The 22,413-nt window shown below is 44.7% G+C and overlaps 1 protein-coding gene across 1 annotated transcript in view; it reads right to left on the reverse strand.

Annotated features, from left to right (window-relative positions):
• Positions 1–1,438: 1,438 nt before the first annotated feature.
• mcoln1a (mucolipin TRP cation channel 1a) overlaps positions 1,439–22,413 on the reverse strand; it is a gene marked incomplete at its 5' end in the record, with an annotated part of 66,761 nt that continues 45,786 nt past the window's right edge. The window contains 2 exons of the mRNA XM_085971539.1: positions 1,439–4,777; positions 7,685–7,815. Coding sequence (XP_085827665.1) covers positions 4,741–4,777; positions 7,685–7,815 — 168 coding nt within the window. The remainder of the gene's footprint in view (positions 4,778–7,684; positions 7,816–22,413) is intronic.

Raw genomic sequence — 22,413 nt, forward strand, 5'->3', positions numbered from 1 at the left:
AAGTTTTTTCTTACATCACCTTTGGTTCTTTTGTCAATCACCTTAAATCTGTGTCCGCTGGTTCTCGACCCTTCTGCCAATGGGAACAGTTTCTCTCTCTCTACTCTGTCCAGACCCCTCATGATTTTGAACACCTCGATCAAATCTCCTCTGCTCCAAGGAGAACAACCCCAGCTTCTCCAGTCTATCATTGTAACTTTCTCAACCTGCTCTGCCACCTTCAATGATTTGTGCACACATACCCCCAGGTCTTTCTGTTCATGCACCTTCAGGATTGTACCATTTAGTTTATATGTCCTCTCCTCATTCTTTCTACCAAAATGTATCACTTCACACTTTTCTGCGTTAAATTTCATCTGCCACGTGTCCGCCCATTTCACCAGCCTGCCTATGTCTTCCTGAAGTCTATCACTCGCCTCCTCACTGTTCACTATACTTCCAAGTTTTGTGTCATCAGCAAATTTTGAAATTGTGCCCTGTACACCCACGTCTAAGTCATTAACATACAAGAAAAGCAGTGGTCCTGGAAGCAACCCCTGGGGAACACCAGCTGTATAGCTTCCTCCAGTCTGAAAAACAACCGTTCACCACTACTCTGTTTCCTATCACGTAGCCAATTCCATATCCATGCTGCCACTGTCCCTTTTATTATTTGTGATTTATATATAAAACTCCTAAACCAGCAGGCACGGAATCTAGACTGTTGCCATTGTAATTTAGTAAAAAGTATGTCTAGTCTAAGCATTTCATGCCATGATGATGAAATGGTTTCTTTACACATCTAAATGGCCAAGAATGGTTTTCATTCAATGTACCCAGTAGGGGACTTGGCTGAATGATCATTCAGGTGCCCGAGGCTCCCACATCAAAGGGGAGAAAATATTAGAATGCTAACTTTGATTGGCAACTCACAGGCCAATCTCCCAAATGCAGAGTTCAGGGAGGGGGGCGAAGGACACTTAATCTTTTTCTTTCTCCCTTTTGCAGAAAGATAACAAAATCATAGAATGAACATATGAATATCGTAACAGAAAGACAGAACTTAGGGCTTGCAAGTGGGCTTTCACCCAAAGTATTAGCAGAGTTTAGACCTTGTTATTTTCAGGAAATGAAGAACGGTAGTAAGTTAACAGAGCTCATCGTGAAGACTGTTTTCCGCTCATTTGTATATTTTATGTAAATGAGGTCGTTAGTTTACCATCATGTCTCATCGCACAAGATTGCTTTTCAGTCCGCTGGCTGTGAAGACTGGAAAAAGCATGCAAGCTTACAGTAGGTTATGCAACAAAGGGTGTACGTTACACTATCACTTAACTAGATACTGGGCAGTAAAAATAAGCTGCACTCCAGATCGTAGGGGACATGAATACACTTGCAGGAGTTGCTGGCAACAATGAACCAGAGACAAGATCTAGAATAAAACAATGAACAAGGGAAATACATGAGATTTAATTTATTAGTTGTGCATCTAGGAAACAGAAGTATAATACAGGAAATTGTACACAGGCCGTTATATTATCTCGGAACAGACTGCTCCTGAATTCTGACCAGCACAGCAGAGGCAGGAAAAATACACACACACACGGGATGTTTGGTTAGAGTCAGAATGGTTACAGCACAGAAGGAGGCCAATCAGCCTGTGCTGGAAAATGGGCCTAAGAAGCTGTCAAGTCGAATACAAACCTAATCAGCTGTTAAGTATTCTAATTCCCTAAAGTGCTTTGTTCATACCTAAAAATGATCCCAAACTATGAAGAGGCGTGAAGTTCCTGGTTTAGTGGAACACAAACCCTCAACACATGGATCGCAAGTTTCCAGAATGACCCACGCTTCCCTGCGAGATTAATCACTCCTGTACAATGCGCACAATCTATGGGCAGTAGCCGTCTAAAGCATGGACACAGGCACAAACATACTCAACACACGATGAATGCACAGGCCCATCAGTATCGGAGAGGGTCAGGTGTAGACTCATCAGAACCAGCACATCCGATGGGGGGGGGGGGGGGGGGTCAGGTCTCGACCAATGATCACTAGTTTTTTAGGGTGCGCGGTCACTTTAACGGGCTGCGCGGCCCATTCAAATTTCCGCGCATGCGCAGTTTTTCCCGTTTAAAAGCCGGTGAGCGGCCAGCGCGGCACCTCCAGACCGCCGGGCGGCCGCACAGCTTAACGGGAACACTGGTGTCGACCCTTCATCAGAGCCAGAACCAAACATCCGAGGGGGTCGGGTGCAATATTCCCTTTGATCTGGAAGTCCCGCGCAGTTATAATGGGGGGGGAAAAAACGCACATGCGCGGTAATCTGAATGGGCCGCGCACCCAAAAAACCATTAGCGGGAACGTTGGTCAGGTGTAGACCCTTCATCAAAACCCAATCCAAACATCCGAGGGGGTCGGCTGTAGACACTCTTTTTTTCGAGCAGCGGATGAGATGGGGAGTTGAGCCTGAAGTGAACGTGTCCGCTCTCCCTCTCAGCTGCTGAGCGACCTGCTGTGCATTTCCGACATTTTCGGATTTCACTTCAGATTCCGAGCATTCGCCTTTTTCTTTTTCGCACCTACCTGCACGAAGCATTTCAGGCAGCAGCCCGGGAAAGGTGCCTTAGGAAGGTGGGGGTGGGCCTGGGGAAGGCATAAGACTGTCTCAGTGTCCTGTTGGTGGCTTTCCTATTGCTCTTGTGCCGGCCCCTCCCACAAACCCACACCCCCACCTTCGCGGCGCCCCCTCCCCTCAAACCTCCCCGCCGCGCCGCGCCCCCCTGCAAAAACCCCACCCACCCCCTTTCCCCCATAACCCCGGCCACCTCAGCGACTGGAAGCAATGCAAGTACAGCGCCCGGCTGTCACACCACAGCTGCGGGCTAACAGTGCGGCTCAGTCAGTTTGTGACTGGACTTCCACTTCACGCAGTCTGGCCTTAAAAAGGTACCAAAACCATGATTAAAAAAAAAGTTTTAAAATAAAGTAATTAAAAATAAAAAAGTTAGACTCCTTAAATTTTCAGCCCCTCTGCTACTGGTGCTGGCTCTATTAGCCCCAATACCGCTCGCCAAATAAGTAGGGACCCCTCTCATACATGAATCTATTCTTAGTTAAGACATGATTTCAAAAAGTGCTGAAGGGGATCCTGCTGCTCGAAGATGCCACAGAAAGTCGTCCCACCAGTGCCGTGTGATAAACGGCCTCAGACCTAAACCCGAAACCAGACAAGGGACAGGAGGGGGGGGGGGGGGGCGGGGGGAGTCCTGGGCTGCTGTGTGAACATTCACCGAAAACCTGAACCACCTCAATACTTAACGTCTCCGCATCAGACCGCCCAAGAGGCAAATGGGGGGGAAAAAACCCAAAAAGGCTGCGTATAGGGAGACCACAAGTCATGGCCAGAATGGAGATGATTGGGTAATTCCCCATCAATCACGCCTGGAGACCGCACTGCTAGAAGTGACTGGGTTAATTATATGCACATAATTTGTATGTAACTATCCTCCACTCACTGCATTTGGCTGGAGAAATCGCCCTGCTTTTATTGGGAGGCATTTATAGAGACTCTAATTAAATAGACTCTGTAGACTGTTTGCTGTAGTGCGCTGTTTAAACAGACTTGGCGGAGTAAACAGACTTTGCTTGCTGTAAGATACACTGCCTGCTGTAAGTCCTGCCGTAAGTTTTGCACCACCTCCAACTCATTGGCCATCAGTGGAGCCAAAAAAAAGGGCTGGTCTTTTAAAGAGACACTTCTGATGCCCAGTCCACTCACCAACTGGCCTTTCCAGTTGATCAACCAGCCTGGTGGGAAAGTCAACAACGAGCATACAAAAAAAACCTGGAGTACTGCGTTCAGTTCTGGACACTGCCCCTCAGGAAGAATATATTGGCCTTGGCGGGCGTGCAGCGCAGATTCACCAGACTGATACCGGGGCTAAAAGGGTTAAATTATGAGGGCAGGTTGCATAGACTAGGTTTGTATTCTCTTGAGGATAGAAGATTAAGCGGTGATCTAATTGAGGTGTTTAAAATGATTATGGAAGCACGGTGGGTAAATGGAGTTAAGATACAGATCTAATTAAATGGCTTACAGCGTGATCACTGTGGAGATTACAGCGAGACCACTGACCTCAGAGCGCTACACAGTCCCCAAAGTTTAATTCTGTCCCATTTGCCAACACGTTGATCAAGTTCAGCAATGCAGGAAAGCAGGAAAAAATGACCCGGCCTAAGATAGTCACAGGACACAGAGCGGTTTAGCAGGGAGTACTGTCCGGCACAGACCAGCACGTTCTTGAAACCTGGTCAAGTCTAGCCTACCATCGGGTAAGAGGAGCAGTTACTGTCATACTTCATATCAATTAGTGGGATAGCAGGGAGGCAGAGGAATTTCAATGCCTTAAAAATCATTAAATAACATGATTGTCTCTCAGTAATGTTCCCTTCAGGTTAATACATTAAAAAATTAATATCATATCTCTGCATTCAAAAATATTCTTCCGTATGATAAACGCGTTGTCCATTTCTTTGATCGGTTGTTTGGAGGAAGGGTTTCCGTTACTCCAGAAGATGGCACCCGCGACCCACTCTGCTGGATCTCCCAGGGTCCCCTGAAAGCACCGCGGACATCGCCTTTGTGAAGCCTCCCCGACACACTGCGTTTGTTTGGAAGATTTCAGTTACTGTACACTGCGTGTGGCCAGGTGGGATCACTGGGCAAGGTCCGGGCAGCCCCTCGAGCTTACACGGCGTTCAGTTTACCAAGAGGGTGTCCTCGTAGGTGGTCATCCTGCGGGAGGGAGGGGGCAGAGACGGGTGCCAATTAGATTCTGCCGCATAAGCACAGCTCCCAAACTCTCAGAACAATTCATTATTTTTCCAATTAATTAATCAACACTGATCCAAACTACGCTGTGAAGCTCCTGATCCGGTTTGACCAGAGTTAAGCTTGGTTAGCACTAGGATGGGAGACCGCCTGGGAATGCCAGGTGCAGCAGACCTTCCGTGACCGGTGGGCACCGCAGAATATAGAGAGTCTTAAAGACAGAGTTATCATTTCGTTGATTTTTTGTCGCTTTACTTTAAGCATTCTTAGTTTAATGGTTGTTTATTAGTGGTGCCCTGAAAGGGGCATCTCTTGTGCTGATTCTCATTAGGCCACATTGGAGCAACTCAGTGTCGCTCTTATTGGTCCTTCAAAATAGGCCCGAAACCAACATTCCCTCTAAGCTACACACGTGCGCGGCCGCGCAGTGATCTGCATGATCCCACGCAGGCCGCTCACAAGCCTTTGCAATGGAAATACCGCGTGTGCGCAGAAATTTAAAGGGACCGCGCATTGAAATAAACAGGCCATGCAGAACAAAGCGCAGCTTAGAGGGAACATTGCCCGAGACCATGTCTCATTCTGGGATTGATGCCACTCGAGAGGGGCAAGCAAACTAGCATGAACACTGTCCCTGGGGATGGGGGGGGGCCGCGGGAAGAGATGTTTAACACGTCCAGAAAGCCCAAACACCGTGTTGAAGAGTCTCCAACCCAAGCTGGAAAAGCCACACGGGCGGAGTCTCCGTTTGCCCAGTGTGGAGCGAACATTCTCTCCCTGTAGGGACACACCCAGTGTTCGGGTGCAGGTTTCCACAATCCAATGGCGTAGGGACTCCTGGGTATACTCGCTGGAGAGTAACCAGCGTCACCTTGCATTTCTCCATAATCCAGGACGGTGTCTCGAGGACTTCACAGCAAGGAGAGGAGTGGGCACCAAAAGGGGAGGGGAATGGAGAGACTGGGCTGGGGAACCAAAGACACCCTCAAGGAGGTGGGTTTTGAGGTTTTTGGAAGCACAGAGGGAGGTGGCGAGTTGGCGGGAGCAGGGCACAGAACTCCAGAGGGCGGCGGTTGAACAAGTGGCCCGTCAATGGTGAACCGGAGCAGAAGACGGGGACGCAAGGCTGGAGGAGATAGCGGAGGAGGCAGCTGGGCGAGACCATGGAGAGTCCATAACAAGGACGAGAATATTGAAATCGACAAACTGGGACACAGGGAAAGGGGTGGAGCTTGGAAAGGATAGGAGCGATGGGACTGGGGCACAGCATCAGCGAGGATGAAGGCTGTGGCAATGCACGCAGCTCCAGTTAGATCCCCACTTGTCCTTCCAGCAGCATTTGACCAGTTAGGGCACTGGCCTGCAGTTACAGAAGGCCCTCACCAACGGGTCTCCATCTCCCATTAAGGAGCCTGGCCGGTTGATCATCACCAGGATCCAATGACACCAAGTTAGGTGGCACAGTAAATAGTGTAGATGGGAACGGAAAGTTGCAAAGGGACATCGATAGATTCAGTGAGTGGGCAAAACTGTGGCAGATGGAGTTCAGTGTGGGGAAGTGTGAGCTCATCCACCTTGGACCGAAGAAAGATCGATCAGAGGATTCTCTAAATGGTGAGAAGCTGGGAACTGTGGAGGAGCAGAGAGATTTTTCAGGGTCCAAGTACAGAAATCACTAAAAGCTGGTGGACAGGTACAGAAAATAATGAGAAAGGCGAATGGAATGTTGTCCTTTATCTCGAGGGGGCTGGAACACAAGGGGTGGGAGTTATGTTCCAGCTGTACTGAGCTCGGGTTAGACCCCATCTAGAGTAACTGTGTTCAGTCCCGGTCACTGCACCTCGGAGGAGATGCTGGCCTTGGAGGGGGTGCAGCAATGTTCACCGTAATTATTTTTTTGGGTGCACGGCCTCTTTAAGGGGCTGCGTGGCCATTCACAGTTGCGCAAAACTTAACATTGAAAAAGCCGGTCCTGGGCTGCCCGGGACCAGCAGAGAGCCGCGCAGCTTAGAGGGAACGTTGGTGTGCAGCACAGATTCAGCAAACTGATAGCGGGGTTAAAAGGGATAAATTATGAGGACAGGTTACAGACTCGGTGACGTAAGAAAACTACTAGGCACTTGGTCTAAGCGTTAAACAAAGTTTTAATCAACTGTTTTACAACATGGAGGTCCAATTGTGTCCGTCACTAGTTCCCGTTAAGAATGTCCTGCGCAAGCTGGGCCCGTGCCCGAGTATTTATACGCTCCCCGGACAGCGCCACCCGCAGGCCACTCAGTAGATTCATGTCACTCGGCCTGTATTCCCTCGAGTATAGAAGATTAAGGGAGTCCCGAACAAGGGGGCATAACTTTAAAATCAGAGCCAGGCCGTTCAAGGGTGATGTCAGGAAGCACTTCTTCACAAAAAGGGTAGTGGAAATGTGGAACTCACTCCCCCCAAATAGCTGTTGAGAGGGGGGGGGAGGGGGAAGAGAGGGGGGGGGAAAAAGAGGCAGCAGGGGTCAACTGAAAATGTCAAAACTGAGATTGAAGAGAGTTTTGTTGGGTATGGGTATCGAGGGAGATGGTACCAAGGTAGGTAAATGGAGTTAAGATACAGATCAGCCATGAGCTAATTGAATTGCGGAACAGTTTCGAGGGGCTGAATGGCCTCCTCCTGTTCCGATGTTGCAATCTTGCATCCAAACTCCTTCCCGGGGTGGTCATGAGTTGACCATGAGACAACTGGCAAGTGTGGATTTGAGCCCTCGCCGGGTGTGCATCTCTTCACTGGCCTACAGCTCCCCTTAGAGGAGGGGGATTCTGCCGACTACTTAAAGCTCACCTTACCAGGGGCACAGAAACGACCGTCTCGCCACTTTTACTTTACCTGTCGCAACAGCAGAAAAAGGAGCAGACCGAACTCTCCACCTCGCGGAACTTGCCAGAGTTCGGAGCGTCCGTGCACTCCGCGATGAACTCACGTAGCTCGATTGGGTGAACCCCACAGATCCCATGGTGCTGGAACAGAAATAACACACGGGATAGAGGATACACTGAACTAAACCCACTGTATAGAGGATACACTGAACTAAACACTGGATAGGGAATACACTGAACCAAACACACTGGATAGAGGATACACTGAACCAAACACACTGGATAGAGGATACACTGAACTAAACCCACTGGATAGAAGATACACTGAACTAAACACACTGCATAGAGGATACACTGAACTAAAGACTGGATAGAGAATACACTGAATTAAACACACTGGATAGAGGATACACTGAATTAAACACTGGATAAGAGGATACAGTGAACCAAACGCTGGATAAAGGATACACTGAACTTAGCACTGGATAGAGGATACACTGAACTAAACCCACTGGATAGAGGATGCACTGAACTAAACATACTGGATAGAGGATACACTGAACTAAACACACTGGGTAGAGGATACACTGAACTAAACACTGGATAGAGGATACACTGAACTAAACCCACTGGATAGAGGATACACTGAACTAAACCCACTGGATAGAGGATACACTGAACTAAACCCACTGGACAGAGCATACACTGAACTAAACACTGGATAGAGGATACACTGAACTAAACACACTGGATAGAAGATACACTGAACTAAACACACTGGATAGTGGATACACTGAACTAAACACACTGGATAGTGGATACACTGAACTAAACACTGGATAAAGAATACACTGAATTAAAAACACTGGATAGAGGATACACTGAACTAAACCCACTGGATAGAGGATACACTGAACTAAACCCACTGGATAGAGGATACACTGAACTAAACCCACTGGATAGAGGATACACTGAACTAAACACGCTGGATAGAGGATACACTGAACCAAACGCTGGATAAAGGAGACACTGAACTAAACACTGGATAGAGAATACACTGAATTAAACACACTGGATAGAGGATACACTGAACTAAACCCACTGGATAGAGGATACACTGAACTAAACACTGGATCGGGGATACACTGAACTAAACACACTGGATAGAGGATACACTGAACTAAACCCACTGGATAGAGGATACACTGAACTAAACACTGGATAGAGGATACACTGAACTAAACCCAGGATAGAGGCTACACTGAACTAAACCCACTAGATAGAGGATACACTGAACGAAACCCACTGCATAGAGGATACACCGAACTAAACCCACTGGATAGAGGATACACTGAACTAAACACACTGGGTAGAGGATACACTGAACTAAACACTGGATAGAGGATACACTGAACTAAACCCACTGGATAGAGGATACACTGAACTAAACACACTGGATAGAGGATACACTGAACGAAACACACTGGATAGAGGATACACTGAACTAAACCCACTGGATACAGGATACACTGAACTAAACCCACTGGATAGAGGATACACTGAACTAAACCCACTGGACAGAGCATACACTGAACTAAACACTGGATAGAGGATACACTGAACTAAACCCACTGCATAGAGGATACACTGAACCAAACGCTGGATAAAGGATACACTGAACTTAGCACTGGATAGAGGATACACTGAACCAAACGCTGGATAAGAGGATACACTGAACTAAACACACTGGATAGAGGATACATTGAACTAAACCCACTGGATAGAGGATACACTGAACTAAACCCACTGGATAGAGGATACACTGAACTAAACACTGGATAGAGGATACACTGAACTAAACCCACTGGATAGAGGATACACTGAACTAAACCCACTGGATAGAGGATACACTGAACTAAACACACTGGATAGAGGATACACTGAACTAAACACAGTGGATAGAGGATACACTGAACTAAACACTGGATAGAGGATACACTGAACTAAACCCACTGGATAGAGGATACACTGAAATAAACACACTGGATAGAGGAGACACTGAACTGAACCCACTGGATAGACGATACACTGAACTAAACACTGGATAGAGGATACACTGAACTAAACACTGGATAGAGGATACAATGAACTAAACACACTGGATAGAGGATACACTGAACTAAACACTGGATAAAGGATACACTGAACTAAACACTGGACAGAGGATACACTGAACTAAACACACCGGATAGAGGATACACTGAACTAAACACTGGATAGAGGATACAATGAACTAAACACACTGGATAGAGGATACACTGAACTAAACACTGGATAGAGGATACACTGAACTAAACACTGGATAGAGGATACACTGAACCAAACACACTGGATAGAGGATACACTGAACTAAACACTGGATAAAGGATACACTGAACTAAACACTGGATAGAGGATACACTGAACTAAACACACTGGATAGAGGATACACTGAACTAAACACTGGATAGAGGATACACTGAACTAAACCCACTGGATAGAGGATACACTGAACTAAACACTGGATAGAGGATACACTGAACCAAACGCTGGATAAAGGATACACTGAACTTAGCACTGGATAGAGGATACACTGAACTAAACCCACTGGATAGAGGATACACTGAACTAAACCCACTGGATAGAGGATACACTGAACTAAACCCACTGGATAGAGGATACACTGAACTAAACACGCTGGATAGAGGATACACTGAACCAAACGCTGGATAAAGGAGACACTGAACTAAACACTGGATAGAGAATACACTGAATTAAACACACTGGATAGAGGATACACTGAACTAAACCCACTGGATAGAGGATACACTGAACTAAACACTGGATAGAGGATACACTGAACTAAACCCACTGGATAGAGGATACACTGAACTAAACACTGGATAGAGGATACACTGAACTAAACCCAGGATAGAGGCTACACTGAACTAAACCCACTAGATAGAGGATACACTGAACTAAACACACTGGGTAGAGGATACACTGAACTAAACACTGGATAGAGGATACACTGAACTAAACCCACTGGATAGAGGATACACTGAACTAAACACACTGGATAGAGGATACACTGAACGAAACACACTGGATAGAGGATACACTGAACTAAACCCACTGGATACAGGATACACTGAACTAAACCCACTGGATAGAGGATACACTGAACTAAACCCACTGGACAGAGCATACACTGAACTAAACACTGGATAGAGGATACACTGAACTAAACCCACTGCATAGAGGATACACTGAACCAAACGCTGGATAAAGGATACACTGAACTTAGCACTGGATAGAGGATACACTGAACCAAACGCTGGATAAGAGGATACACTGAACTAAACACACTGGATAGAGGATACATTGAACTAAACCCACTGGATAGAGGATACACTGAACTAAACCCACTGGATAGAGGATACACTGAACTAAACACTGGATAGAGGATACACTGAACTAAACCCACTGGATAGAGGATACACTGAACTAAACCCACTGGATAGAGGATACACTGAACTAAACACACTGGATAGAGGATACACTGAACTAAACACAGTGGATAGAGGATACACTGAACTAAACACTGGATAGAGCATACACTGAATTAAACCCACTGGATAGAGGATACACTGAATTAAACCCACTGGACTGAGGATACACTGAACTAAACCCACTGGATAGAGGATACACTGAACTAAACACACTGGATAGAGGATACACTGAACTAAACACTGGATAGAGGATACACTGAACTAAACACACTGGATAGAGGATACACTGAACTAAACACTGGATAGAGGATTCACTGAACTAAACACTGGATAGAGGATACACTGAACTAAACCCACTGGATAGAGGATACACTGAACTAAACACTGGATAGAGGATACACTGAACTAAACACTGGATAGAGGATACACTGAACTAAACACACTGGGTAGAGGATACACTGAACTAAACACTGGACAGAGGATACACTGAACTAAACCCACTGGATAGAGGATACACTGAACTAAACACACTGGATAGAGGATACACTGAACTAAACACTGGATAGAGGATACACTGAAATAAACACACTGGATAGAGGAGACACTGAACTGAACCCACTGGATAGAGGATACACTGAACTAAACACTGGATAGAGGATACACTGAACTAAACACTGGATAGAGGATACAATGAACTAAACACACTGGATAGAGGATACACTGAACTAAACACTGGATAAAGGATACACTGAACTAAACACTGGACAGAGGATACACTGAACTAAACACACCGGATAGAGGATACACTGAACTAAACACTGGATAGAGGATACAATGAACTAAACACACTGGATAGAGGATACACTGAACTAAACACTGGATAGAGGATACACTGAACTAAACACTGGATAGAGGATACACTGAACCAAACACACTGGATAGAGGATACACTGAACTAAACACTGGATAAAGGATACACTGAACTAAACACTGGATAGAGGATACACTGAACTAAACACACTGGATAGAGGATACACTGAACTAAACACTGGATAGAGGATACACTGAACTAAACCCACTGGATAGAGGATACACTGAACTAAACACTGCATAGAGGATACACTGAACCAAACGCTGGATAAAGGATACACTGAACTTAGCACTGGATAGAGGATACACTGAACTAAACCCACTGGATAGAGGATACACTGAACTAAACCCACTGGATAGAGGACACACTGAACTAAACACTGGATAGAGGATACACTGAACTAAACACTGGATAGAGGAGAGACTGAACTAAACCCACTGGATAGAGGATACACTGAACTAAACCCACTGGATAGAGGATACACTGAACTAAACACACTGGATAGAGGATACACTGAAGTAAACCCACTGGATAGAGGATACACTGAACTAAACACTGGATAGGGGATACACTGAACTAAACACACTGGATAGAGGATACACTGAACTAAACACTGGAGAGAGGATACACTGAACTAAACACTGGATAGAGGATACACTGAACTAAACACTGGATAGAGCATACACTGAATTAAACCCACTGGATAGAGGATACACTGAATTAAACCCACTGGACTGAGGATACACTGAACTAAACCCACTGGATAGAGGATACACTGAACTAAACACAGTGGATAGAGGATACACTGAACTAAACACTGGATAGAGGATACACTGAACTAAACCCACTGGATGGAGGATACACTGAACTAAACCCACTGGATAGAGGATACATTGAACTAAACACACTGGACAGAGGATACACTGAACTAAACACTGGATAGAGGATACACTGAACTAAACACACTGGATAGAGGATACACTGAACTAAACACACTGGACAGAGGATACACTGAACTAAACACACTGGACAGAGGATACACTGAACTAAACACTGGATAGAGGATTCACTGAACTAAACACTGGATAGAGGATACACTGAACTAAACCCACTGGCTATAGGATACACTGAACTAAACACACTGGATAGAGGATACACTGAACTAAACACTGGATAGAGGATACACTGAACTAAACACTGGATAGAGGATACACTGAACTAAACACACTGGATAGAGGATACACTGAACTAAACACTGGACAGAGGATACACTGAACAAAACCCACTGGATAGAGGATACACTGAACTAAACACACTGGATAGAGGATACACTGAACTAAACACTGGATAGAGGATACACTGAAATAAACACACTGGATAGAGGATACACTGAACTGAACACACTGGATAGAGGATACACTGAACTAAACACTGGATAGAGGATACACTGAACTAAACCCACTGGATAGAGGATACACTGAATTAAACACTGGATAGAGGATACACTGAACTAAACACTGGATAGAGGATACACTGAACAAAACACTGGATAGAGGATACACTGAACTAAACACTGGATAGAGGATACACTGAACTAAACACACTGGATAGAGGATACACTGAACTAAACCCACTGGATAAAGGATACACTGAACTAAACCCACTGGATAGAGGATACACTGAACTAAACACTGGATAGAGGATACACTGAACTAAACACACTGGATAGAGGATAAACTGAACTAAACACTGGATAGAGGATACAATGAACTAAACACTGGATAGAGGATACACTGAACCAAACCCACTGGATAGAGGATACACTGAACTAAACACTGGATAGAGGATACACTGAACTAAACACAGGATAGAGGATACACTGAACTAAACACACTGGATAGAGGATACACTGAACCAAACACTGGATAGAGGATACACTGAACTAAACACTGGATAGACGATACACTGAACTAAACACACTGGATAGAGGATACACTGAACTAAACACTGGATAGAGGATACACTGAACCAAACCCACTGGATAGAGGACACACTGAACTAAACACACTGGATAGAGGATACAATGAACTAAACACTGGAGAGAGGATACACTGAACTAAACACTGGATAGAGGATACACTGAACTTAACACACTGGATAGAGGATACACTGAACTAAACACTGGATAGAGGATACACTGAACCAAACACACTGCATAGAGGATACACTGAACTAAACACACTGGATAGAGGATACAATGAACTAAACACTGGAGAGAGGATACACTGAACTAAACACTGGATAGAGGATACACTGAACCAAACCCACTGGATAGAGGATACACTGAACTAAACACTGGATAGGGGATACACTGAACTAAACCCAGTGGATAGAGGATACACTGAACTAAACCCACTGGATAGAGGATACACTGAACTAAACACACTGGATAGAGGATACACTGAACTAAACACACTGGATAGAGGATACACTGAACTAAACACACTGGATAGAGGATACACTGAACTAAACACACTGGATAGAGGATACACTGAACTAAACACACTGGCTAGAGGATACACTGAACTAAGCACTGGATAGAGGATACACTGAACTAAACCCACTGGATAGAGGATACACTGAACTAAACACACTGGATAGAGGATACACTGAACTAGACACACTGGAGAGACGATACACTGAACTACACACACTGGAGAGAGGATACACTGAACTAAACACACTGGATAGAGGATACACTGAACTAAACACACTGGATAGAGGATACACTGAACCAAACACACTGGATAGAGGATACACTGAACGAAACCCACTAGATAGAGGATACACTGAACTAAACCCACTGGATAGAGGATACACTGAACTAACCTCTGGATAGAGGATACACTGAACTAACCTCTGGATCGAGGATACACTGAACTAAACACACTGGATAGAGGATACACTGAGCTAAACCCACTGGATAGAGGATACACTGAACTAAACACTGGATAGAGGATACACTGAACTAATCACACTGGATAGAGGATACACTGAACCAAACACACTGGATAGAGGATACACTGAACTAAACACTGGATAGAGGATACACTGAACTAAACACTGGATAGAGGATACACTGAACTAAACACTGGATAGAGGATACACTGAACTAAACACTGGATAGAGGATACACTGAACTAAACACTGGATAGAGGATACACTGAACTAAACACTGGATAGAGGATACACTGAACTAAACACTGGATAGAGGATACACTGAACTAAACCCACTGGAGAGAGGATACACTGAACGAAACACACTGGATAGAGGATACACTGAACTAAACACTGGATAGAGGATACACTGAACCAAACACTGGATAGAGGATACACTGAACTAAACCCACTGGATAGAGGATACACTGAACTAAACACTGGATAGAGGATACACTGAACTAAACCCACTGGATAGAGGATACACTGAACTAAACACTGGGCAGAGGATACACTGAACCAAACACTGGATAGAGGATACACTGAAGTAAACCCTGGATAGAGGATACACTGAACTAAACCCACTGGATGGAGGATACACTGAACTAAACACTGGATAGAGGATACACTGAACTAAACACACTGCATAGAGGATACACTGAACTAAACCCACTCGATAGAGGATGCACTGAACTAAACCCACTGGATAGAGGATGCACTGAACTAAACACACTGGAGAGAGGATACACTGAACCAAACACACTGCATAGAGGATACACTGAACTAAACACACTGGATAGAGGATACACTGAACTAAACACTGGAGAGAGGATACACTGAACTAAACACTGGATAGGGGATACACTGAACTAAACACACTGGATAGAGGATACACTGAACTAAACCCACTCGATAGAGGATACACTGAACTAAACCCACTCGATAGAGGATACACTGAACTAAACACACTGGATAGAGGATACACTGAACTAAACACTGGAGAGAGGATACACTGAACTAAGCACACTGGATCGAGGATACACTGAACTAAACACTGGATAGAAGATACACTGAACTAAACACACTGGATAGAGGATACACTGAACTAAACACTGGATAGAGGATACACTGAACTAAACACACTGGATAGAGGATACACTGAACTAAACACTGGATAGGGGATACAGTGAACTAAACACTGGATAGGGGATACAGTGAACTAAACACTGGATAGGGGATACAGTGAACTAAACACACTGGATAGAGGATACACTGAATTAAACCCATTGGATAAAGGATACACTGAACTAAACACTGGATAGAGGATACACTGAATTAAACCCACTGGATAGAGGATACACTGAACTAAACACACTGGATAGAGGATACACTGAACTAAACCCACTGGATAGAGGATACACTGAACTAAACACTGGATAGAGGATACACTGAACTAAACACTGGATAGAGGATACACTGAACTAAACACATTGGATAGAGGATACACTGAACTAAACACACTGGATAGAGGATACACTGAACTAAGCACTGGATAGAGGATACACTGAACTAAACACTGGATAGGGGATACACTGAACTAAACCCACTGGAGAGAGGATACACTGAACGAAACACACTGGATAGAGGATACACTGAACTAAACACTGGATAGAGGATACAATGAACCAAACACTGGATGGAGGATACACTGAACTAAACCCACTGGATAGAGGATACACTGAACTAAACACTGGATAGAGGATACACTGAACTAAACCCACTGGATAGAGGATACACTGAACTAAACACTGGGCAGAGGATACACTGAACCAAACACTGGATAGAGGATACACTGAAGTAAACCCTGGATAGAGGATACACTGAACTAAACCCACTGGATAGAGGATACACTGAACTAAACACTGGATAGAGGATACACTGAACTAAACACACTGGATAGAGGATACACTGAACTAAACACTGGATAGAGGATACACTGAACTAAACACACTGCATAGAGGATACACTGAACTAAACCCACTCGATAGAGGATGCACTGAACTAAACCCACTGGATAGAGGATGCACTGAACTAAACACACTGGAGAGAGGATACACTGAACCAAACACACTGCAAAGAGGATACACTGAACTAAACACACTGGATAGAGGATACACTGAACTAAACACACTGGATAGAGGATACACTGAACTAAACACTGGATAGAGGATACACTGAACTAAACACTGGATAGAGGATACACTGAACTAAACACACTGGATAGAGGATACACTGAACTAAACACTGGATAGGGGATACAGTGAACTAAACACTGGATAGGGGATACAGTGAACTAAACACTGGATAGGGGATACAGTGAACTAAACACACTGGATAGAGGATACACTGAATTAAACCCATTGGATAAAGGATACACTGAACTAAACACTGGATAGAGGATACACTGAATTAAACCCACTGGATAGAGGATACACTGAACTAAACACACTGGAGAGGATACACTGAACTAAACCCACTGGATAGAGGATACACTGAACTAAACACACTGGATAGAGGATACACTGAACTAAACACTGGATAGAGGATACACTGAACTAAACACTGGATAGAGGATACACTGAACTAAACACATTGGATAGAGGATACACTGAACTAAACCCACTGGATAGAGGATACACTGAACTAAACACTGGATAGAGGATACACTGAACTAAACCCACTGGATAGAGGATACACTGAACTAAACACTGGGCAGAGGATACACTGAACCAAACACTGGATAGAGGATACACTGAAGTAAACCCTGGATAGAGGATACACTGAACTAAACCCACTGGATGGAGGATACACTGAACTAAACACTGGATAGAGGATACACTGAACTAAACACACTGCTTAGAGGATACACTGAACTAAACCCACTCGATAGAGGATGCACTGAACTAAACCCACTGGATAGAGGATGCACTGAACTAAACACACTGGAGAGAGGATACACTGAACCAAACACACTGCATAGAGGATACACTGAACTAAACACACTGGATAGAGGATACACTGAACTAAACACACTGGATAGAGGATACACTGAACTAAACACACTGGATAGAGGATACACTGAACTAAACACTGGAGAGAGGATACACTGAACTAAACACTGGATAGGGGATACACTGAACTAAACACACTGGATAGAGGATACACTGAACTAAACCCACTCGATAGAGGATACACTGAACTAAACCCACTGGATAGAGGATACACTGAACTAAACACACAGGAGAGAGGATACACTGAGCCAAACACACTGCATAGAGGATACACTGAACTAAACACACTGGTAGAGGATACACTGAACTAAACACACTGGATAGAGGATACACTGAACTAAACACTGGAGAGAGGATACACTGAACTAAGCACACTGGATCGAGGATACACTGAACTAAACACTGGATAGAAGATACACTGAACTAAACACACTGGATAGAGGATACACTGAACTAAACACTGGATAGAGGATACACTGAACTAAACACACTGGATAGAGGATACACTGAACTAAACACTGGATAGGGGATACAGTGAACTAAACACTGGATAGGGGATACAGTGAACTAAACACTGGATAGGGGATACAGTGAACTAAACACACTGGATAGAGGATACACTGAACTAAACCCACTGGAGAGAGGATACACTGAACGAAACACACTGGATAGAGGATACACTGAACTAAACACTGGATAGAGGATACAATGAACCAAACACTGGATGGAGGATACACTGAACTAAACCCACTGGATAGAGGATACACTGAACTAAACACTGGATAGAGGATACACTGAACTAAACCCACTGGATAGAGGATACACTGAACTAAACACTGGGCAGAGGATACACTGAACCAAACACTGGATAGAGGATACACTGAAGTAAACCCTGGATAGAGGATACACTGAACTAAACCCACTGGATGGAGGATACACTGAACTAAACACTGGATAGAGGATACACTGAACTAAACCCACTGGATAGAGGATGCACTGAACTAAACACACTGGAGAGAGGATACACTGAACCAAACACACTGCAAAGAGGATACACTGAACTAAACACACTGGATAGAGGATACACTGAACTAAACACACTGGATAGAGGATACACTGAACTAAACACTGGATAGAGGATACACTGAACTAAACACTGGATAGAGGATACACTGAACTAAACACACTGGATAGAGGATACACTGAACTAAACACTGGATAGGGGATACAGTGAACTAAACACTGGATAGGGGATACAGTGAACTAAACACTGGATAGGGGATACAGTGAACTAAACACACTGGATAGAGGATACACTGAATTAAACCCACTGGATAGAGGATACACTGAACTAAACACACTGGAGAGGATACACTGAACTAAACCCACTGGATAGAGGATACACTGAACTAAACACACTGGATAGAGGATACACTGAACTAAACACTGGATAGAGGATACACTGAACTAAACACTGGATAGAGGATACACTGAACTAAACACATTGGATAGAGGATACACTGAACTAAACACACTGGATAGAGGATACACTGAACTAAGCACTGGATAGAGGATACAGTGAACTAAACACTGGATAGGGGATACAGTGAACTAAACACACTGGATAGAAGATAAACTGAACTAAACCCACTGGATAGAGGATACACTGAACTAGACACTGGATAGAGGATACACTGAATTAAACCCATTGGATAGAGGATACACTGAACTAAACACTGGATAGAGGATACACTGAATTAAACCCACTGGATAGAGGATACACTGAACTAAACACACTGGATAGAGGATACACTGAACTAAACCCACTGGATAGAGGATACACTGAACTAAACACACTGGATAGAGGATACACTGAACTAAGCACTGGATAGAGGATACAGTGAACTAAACACTGGATAGGGGATACAGTGAACTAAACACACTGGATAGAAGATAAACTGAATTAAACCCACTGGATATAGGATACACTGAACTAAGCCCACTGGATAGAGGATACACTGAACTAAACACTGGATAGAGGATACACTGAATTAAACCCACTGGATAGAGGATACACTGAACTAAACACACTGGATAGAGGATACACTGAACTAAACCCACTGGATAGAGGATACACTGAACTAAACACTGGATACAGGATACACTGAACTAAACACACTGGATAGAGGATACACTGAACTAAACACACTGGATAGAGGATACACTGAACTAAACCCACTGGATAGAGGATACACTGAACTAAACACTGGATAGAGGATAGACTGAACTAAACACTGGATAGAGGATACACTGAACTAAACCCACTGGATAGAGGATACACTGAACGAAACCCACTGGATAGAGGATACACTGAACTAAACACTGGATAGAGGATACACTGAACTAAACACTGGATAGAGGATACACTGAACCAAACACTGGATAGAGGATACACTGAACTAAACCCACTGGATAGAGGATACACTGAACTAAACACTGGATAGAGGATGCACTGAACTAAACACTGGATAGAGGATACACTGAACTAAACCCACTGGATAGAGGATACACTGAACTAAACCCACTCGATAGAGGATACACTGAACTAAACACTGGATAGAGGATACACTGAACTAAACACACTGGATAGAGGATACACTGAACTAAACACACTGGATAGAGGATACACTGAACTAAACACATGGGCCTGGATGTTGTGGTGGTAATAATGGCGAAACTGTCAGTGTTCACTGTCCTTACCTCTCGGAAACTGACGGTAACTTCAGGATTTAGTGCATGTGCAGATAAACGCAGAAATGGTGAAGTTGCGGTCATTCATTCCCTGCTTCGCCACAGGCAGCGCTGTGCAACTCCCCATAGCCGGCAATCAGTGAAACTGACGAAAACCTAAGCTTTTCCGCTCGAATCTCGCTGCTAAACATCCCATGAAAAGTGAAGCCTTGTTGAAAGAGGTGTAACTGGGTTTTTAAATGGCGGATTGACTCAACAACCGTTCTGGCCCTGAAAATCTAATTTTATATTTGTGGAGTGTCAAATTTCTCCATGGTGATAAAAATTACTAGACTTTTAAAATTACTAGATTTTTAAAAATAATAAAAAATATATTATTGAACAACTTCTCCTTTGACTCCACTCACTTCCTCCAAATTAAAAGTGTTGCTATGGGAACCTGCATGGGTCCTAGCTATGCCTGCCTGTTCGTGGGATATGTGGAACATTCTTTGTTCCAGTCCTACTCGGGTCCCCTCCCTCACCTCTTTTTCTGTTATATTGATGACTGTATCGGTGCTGTTTCCTGCTCTCGTCCTGAACTAGAAAATTTCATTCACTTTGCTTCCAGTTTCCACCTTTCCCTCACCTTCACATGCTCCATCTCTGACACTTCCCTTCCCTTCCTCGACTTCTCTGTCTCCAGCTCTGGAGATAGGTTATTGACAAACATTCACTACAAGTCCACTGACTCCCACAGCTACCTGGACTACACTTCCTCCCACCCCGCCTCCTGTAAGGACTCTATTCCATTCTCACAGTTCCGCGGTCTCCGCCGAATCTGCTCCGACGATGCCACCTTCCACACCAGTGCTTCCGACATGTCTTCCTTTTTCCTCAACCGAGGATTCCCCTCTACTGTGGTTGACACTGCCCTCGACCGTGTCCGTTCTATCTCCCGCACTTCTGCCCTCACCCCTGCCCCCCCCCTCCCGGAACCACGACAGAGTTCCCCTTGTCCTCACCTTTCACCCCACCAGCCTCCACATTCAACGGATCATCCTCCGCCATTTCCGCCACCTCCAAAGTGATCGCACCACCAAACGCATCTTCCCCTCCCCTCCCAGCATTCCGTAGGGACCGCTCCCTCCGAGACACCCTAGTCCACTCCTCTATCACCCCCAGCATCCCTTCCCCGGCACCTTCCCGTGCAAGCGGAGGAGATGTAACACCTGCCCCTATACCTCCCCCCTTCCCACTGTCCAGGGCCCTAAACACCCCTTCCAGGTGAAACAGTGATTTACTTATACTTCTTGCAATCTAGTATACTGTATTTGCTGCTCACGATGCGGTCTCCTCTACATTGGGGAGACCAAACGCAGATTGGGTGACCGCTTTGTGGAACACCTCCGGTCAGTCCGTAAGGGGGACCCCGAGCCTCCGGTCGCCTGTCATTTTAATTCACCGCCCCATTCCCACTCAGACCTCACCGTCCTCGGGCTCTTGCATTGTTCCACGG

The sequence above is a fragment of the Somniosus microcephalus genome, chromosome 31, assembly GCF_052327205.1.
Source record: "Somniosus microcephalus isolate GS21.2 chromosome 31, FLI_Smic_1.0, whole genome shotgun sequence".
Classification (NCBI taxonomy): Eukaryota; Metazoa; Chordata; class Chondrichthyes; order Squaliformes; family Somniosidae; genus Somniosus; species Somniosus microcephalus.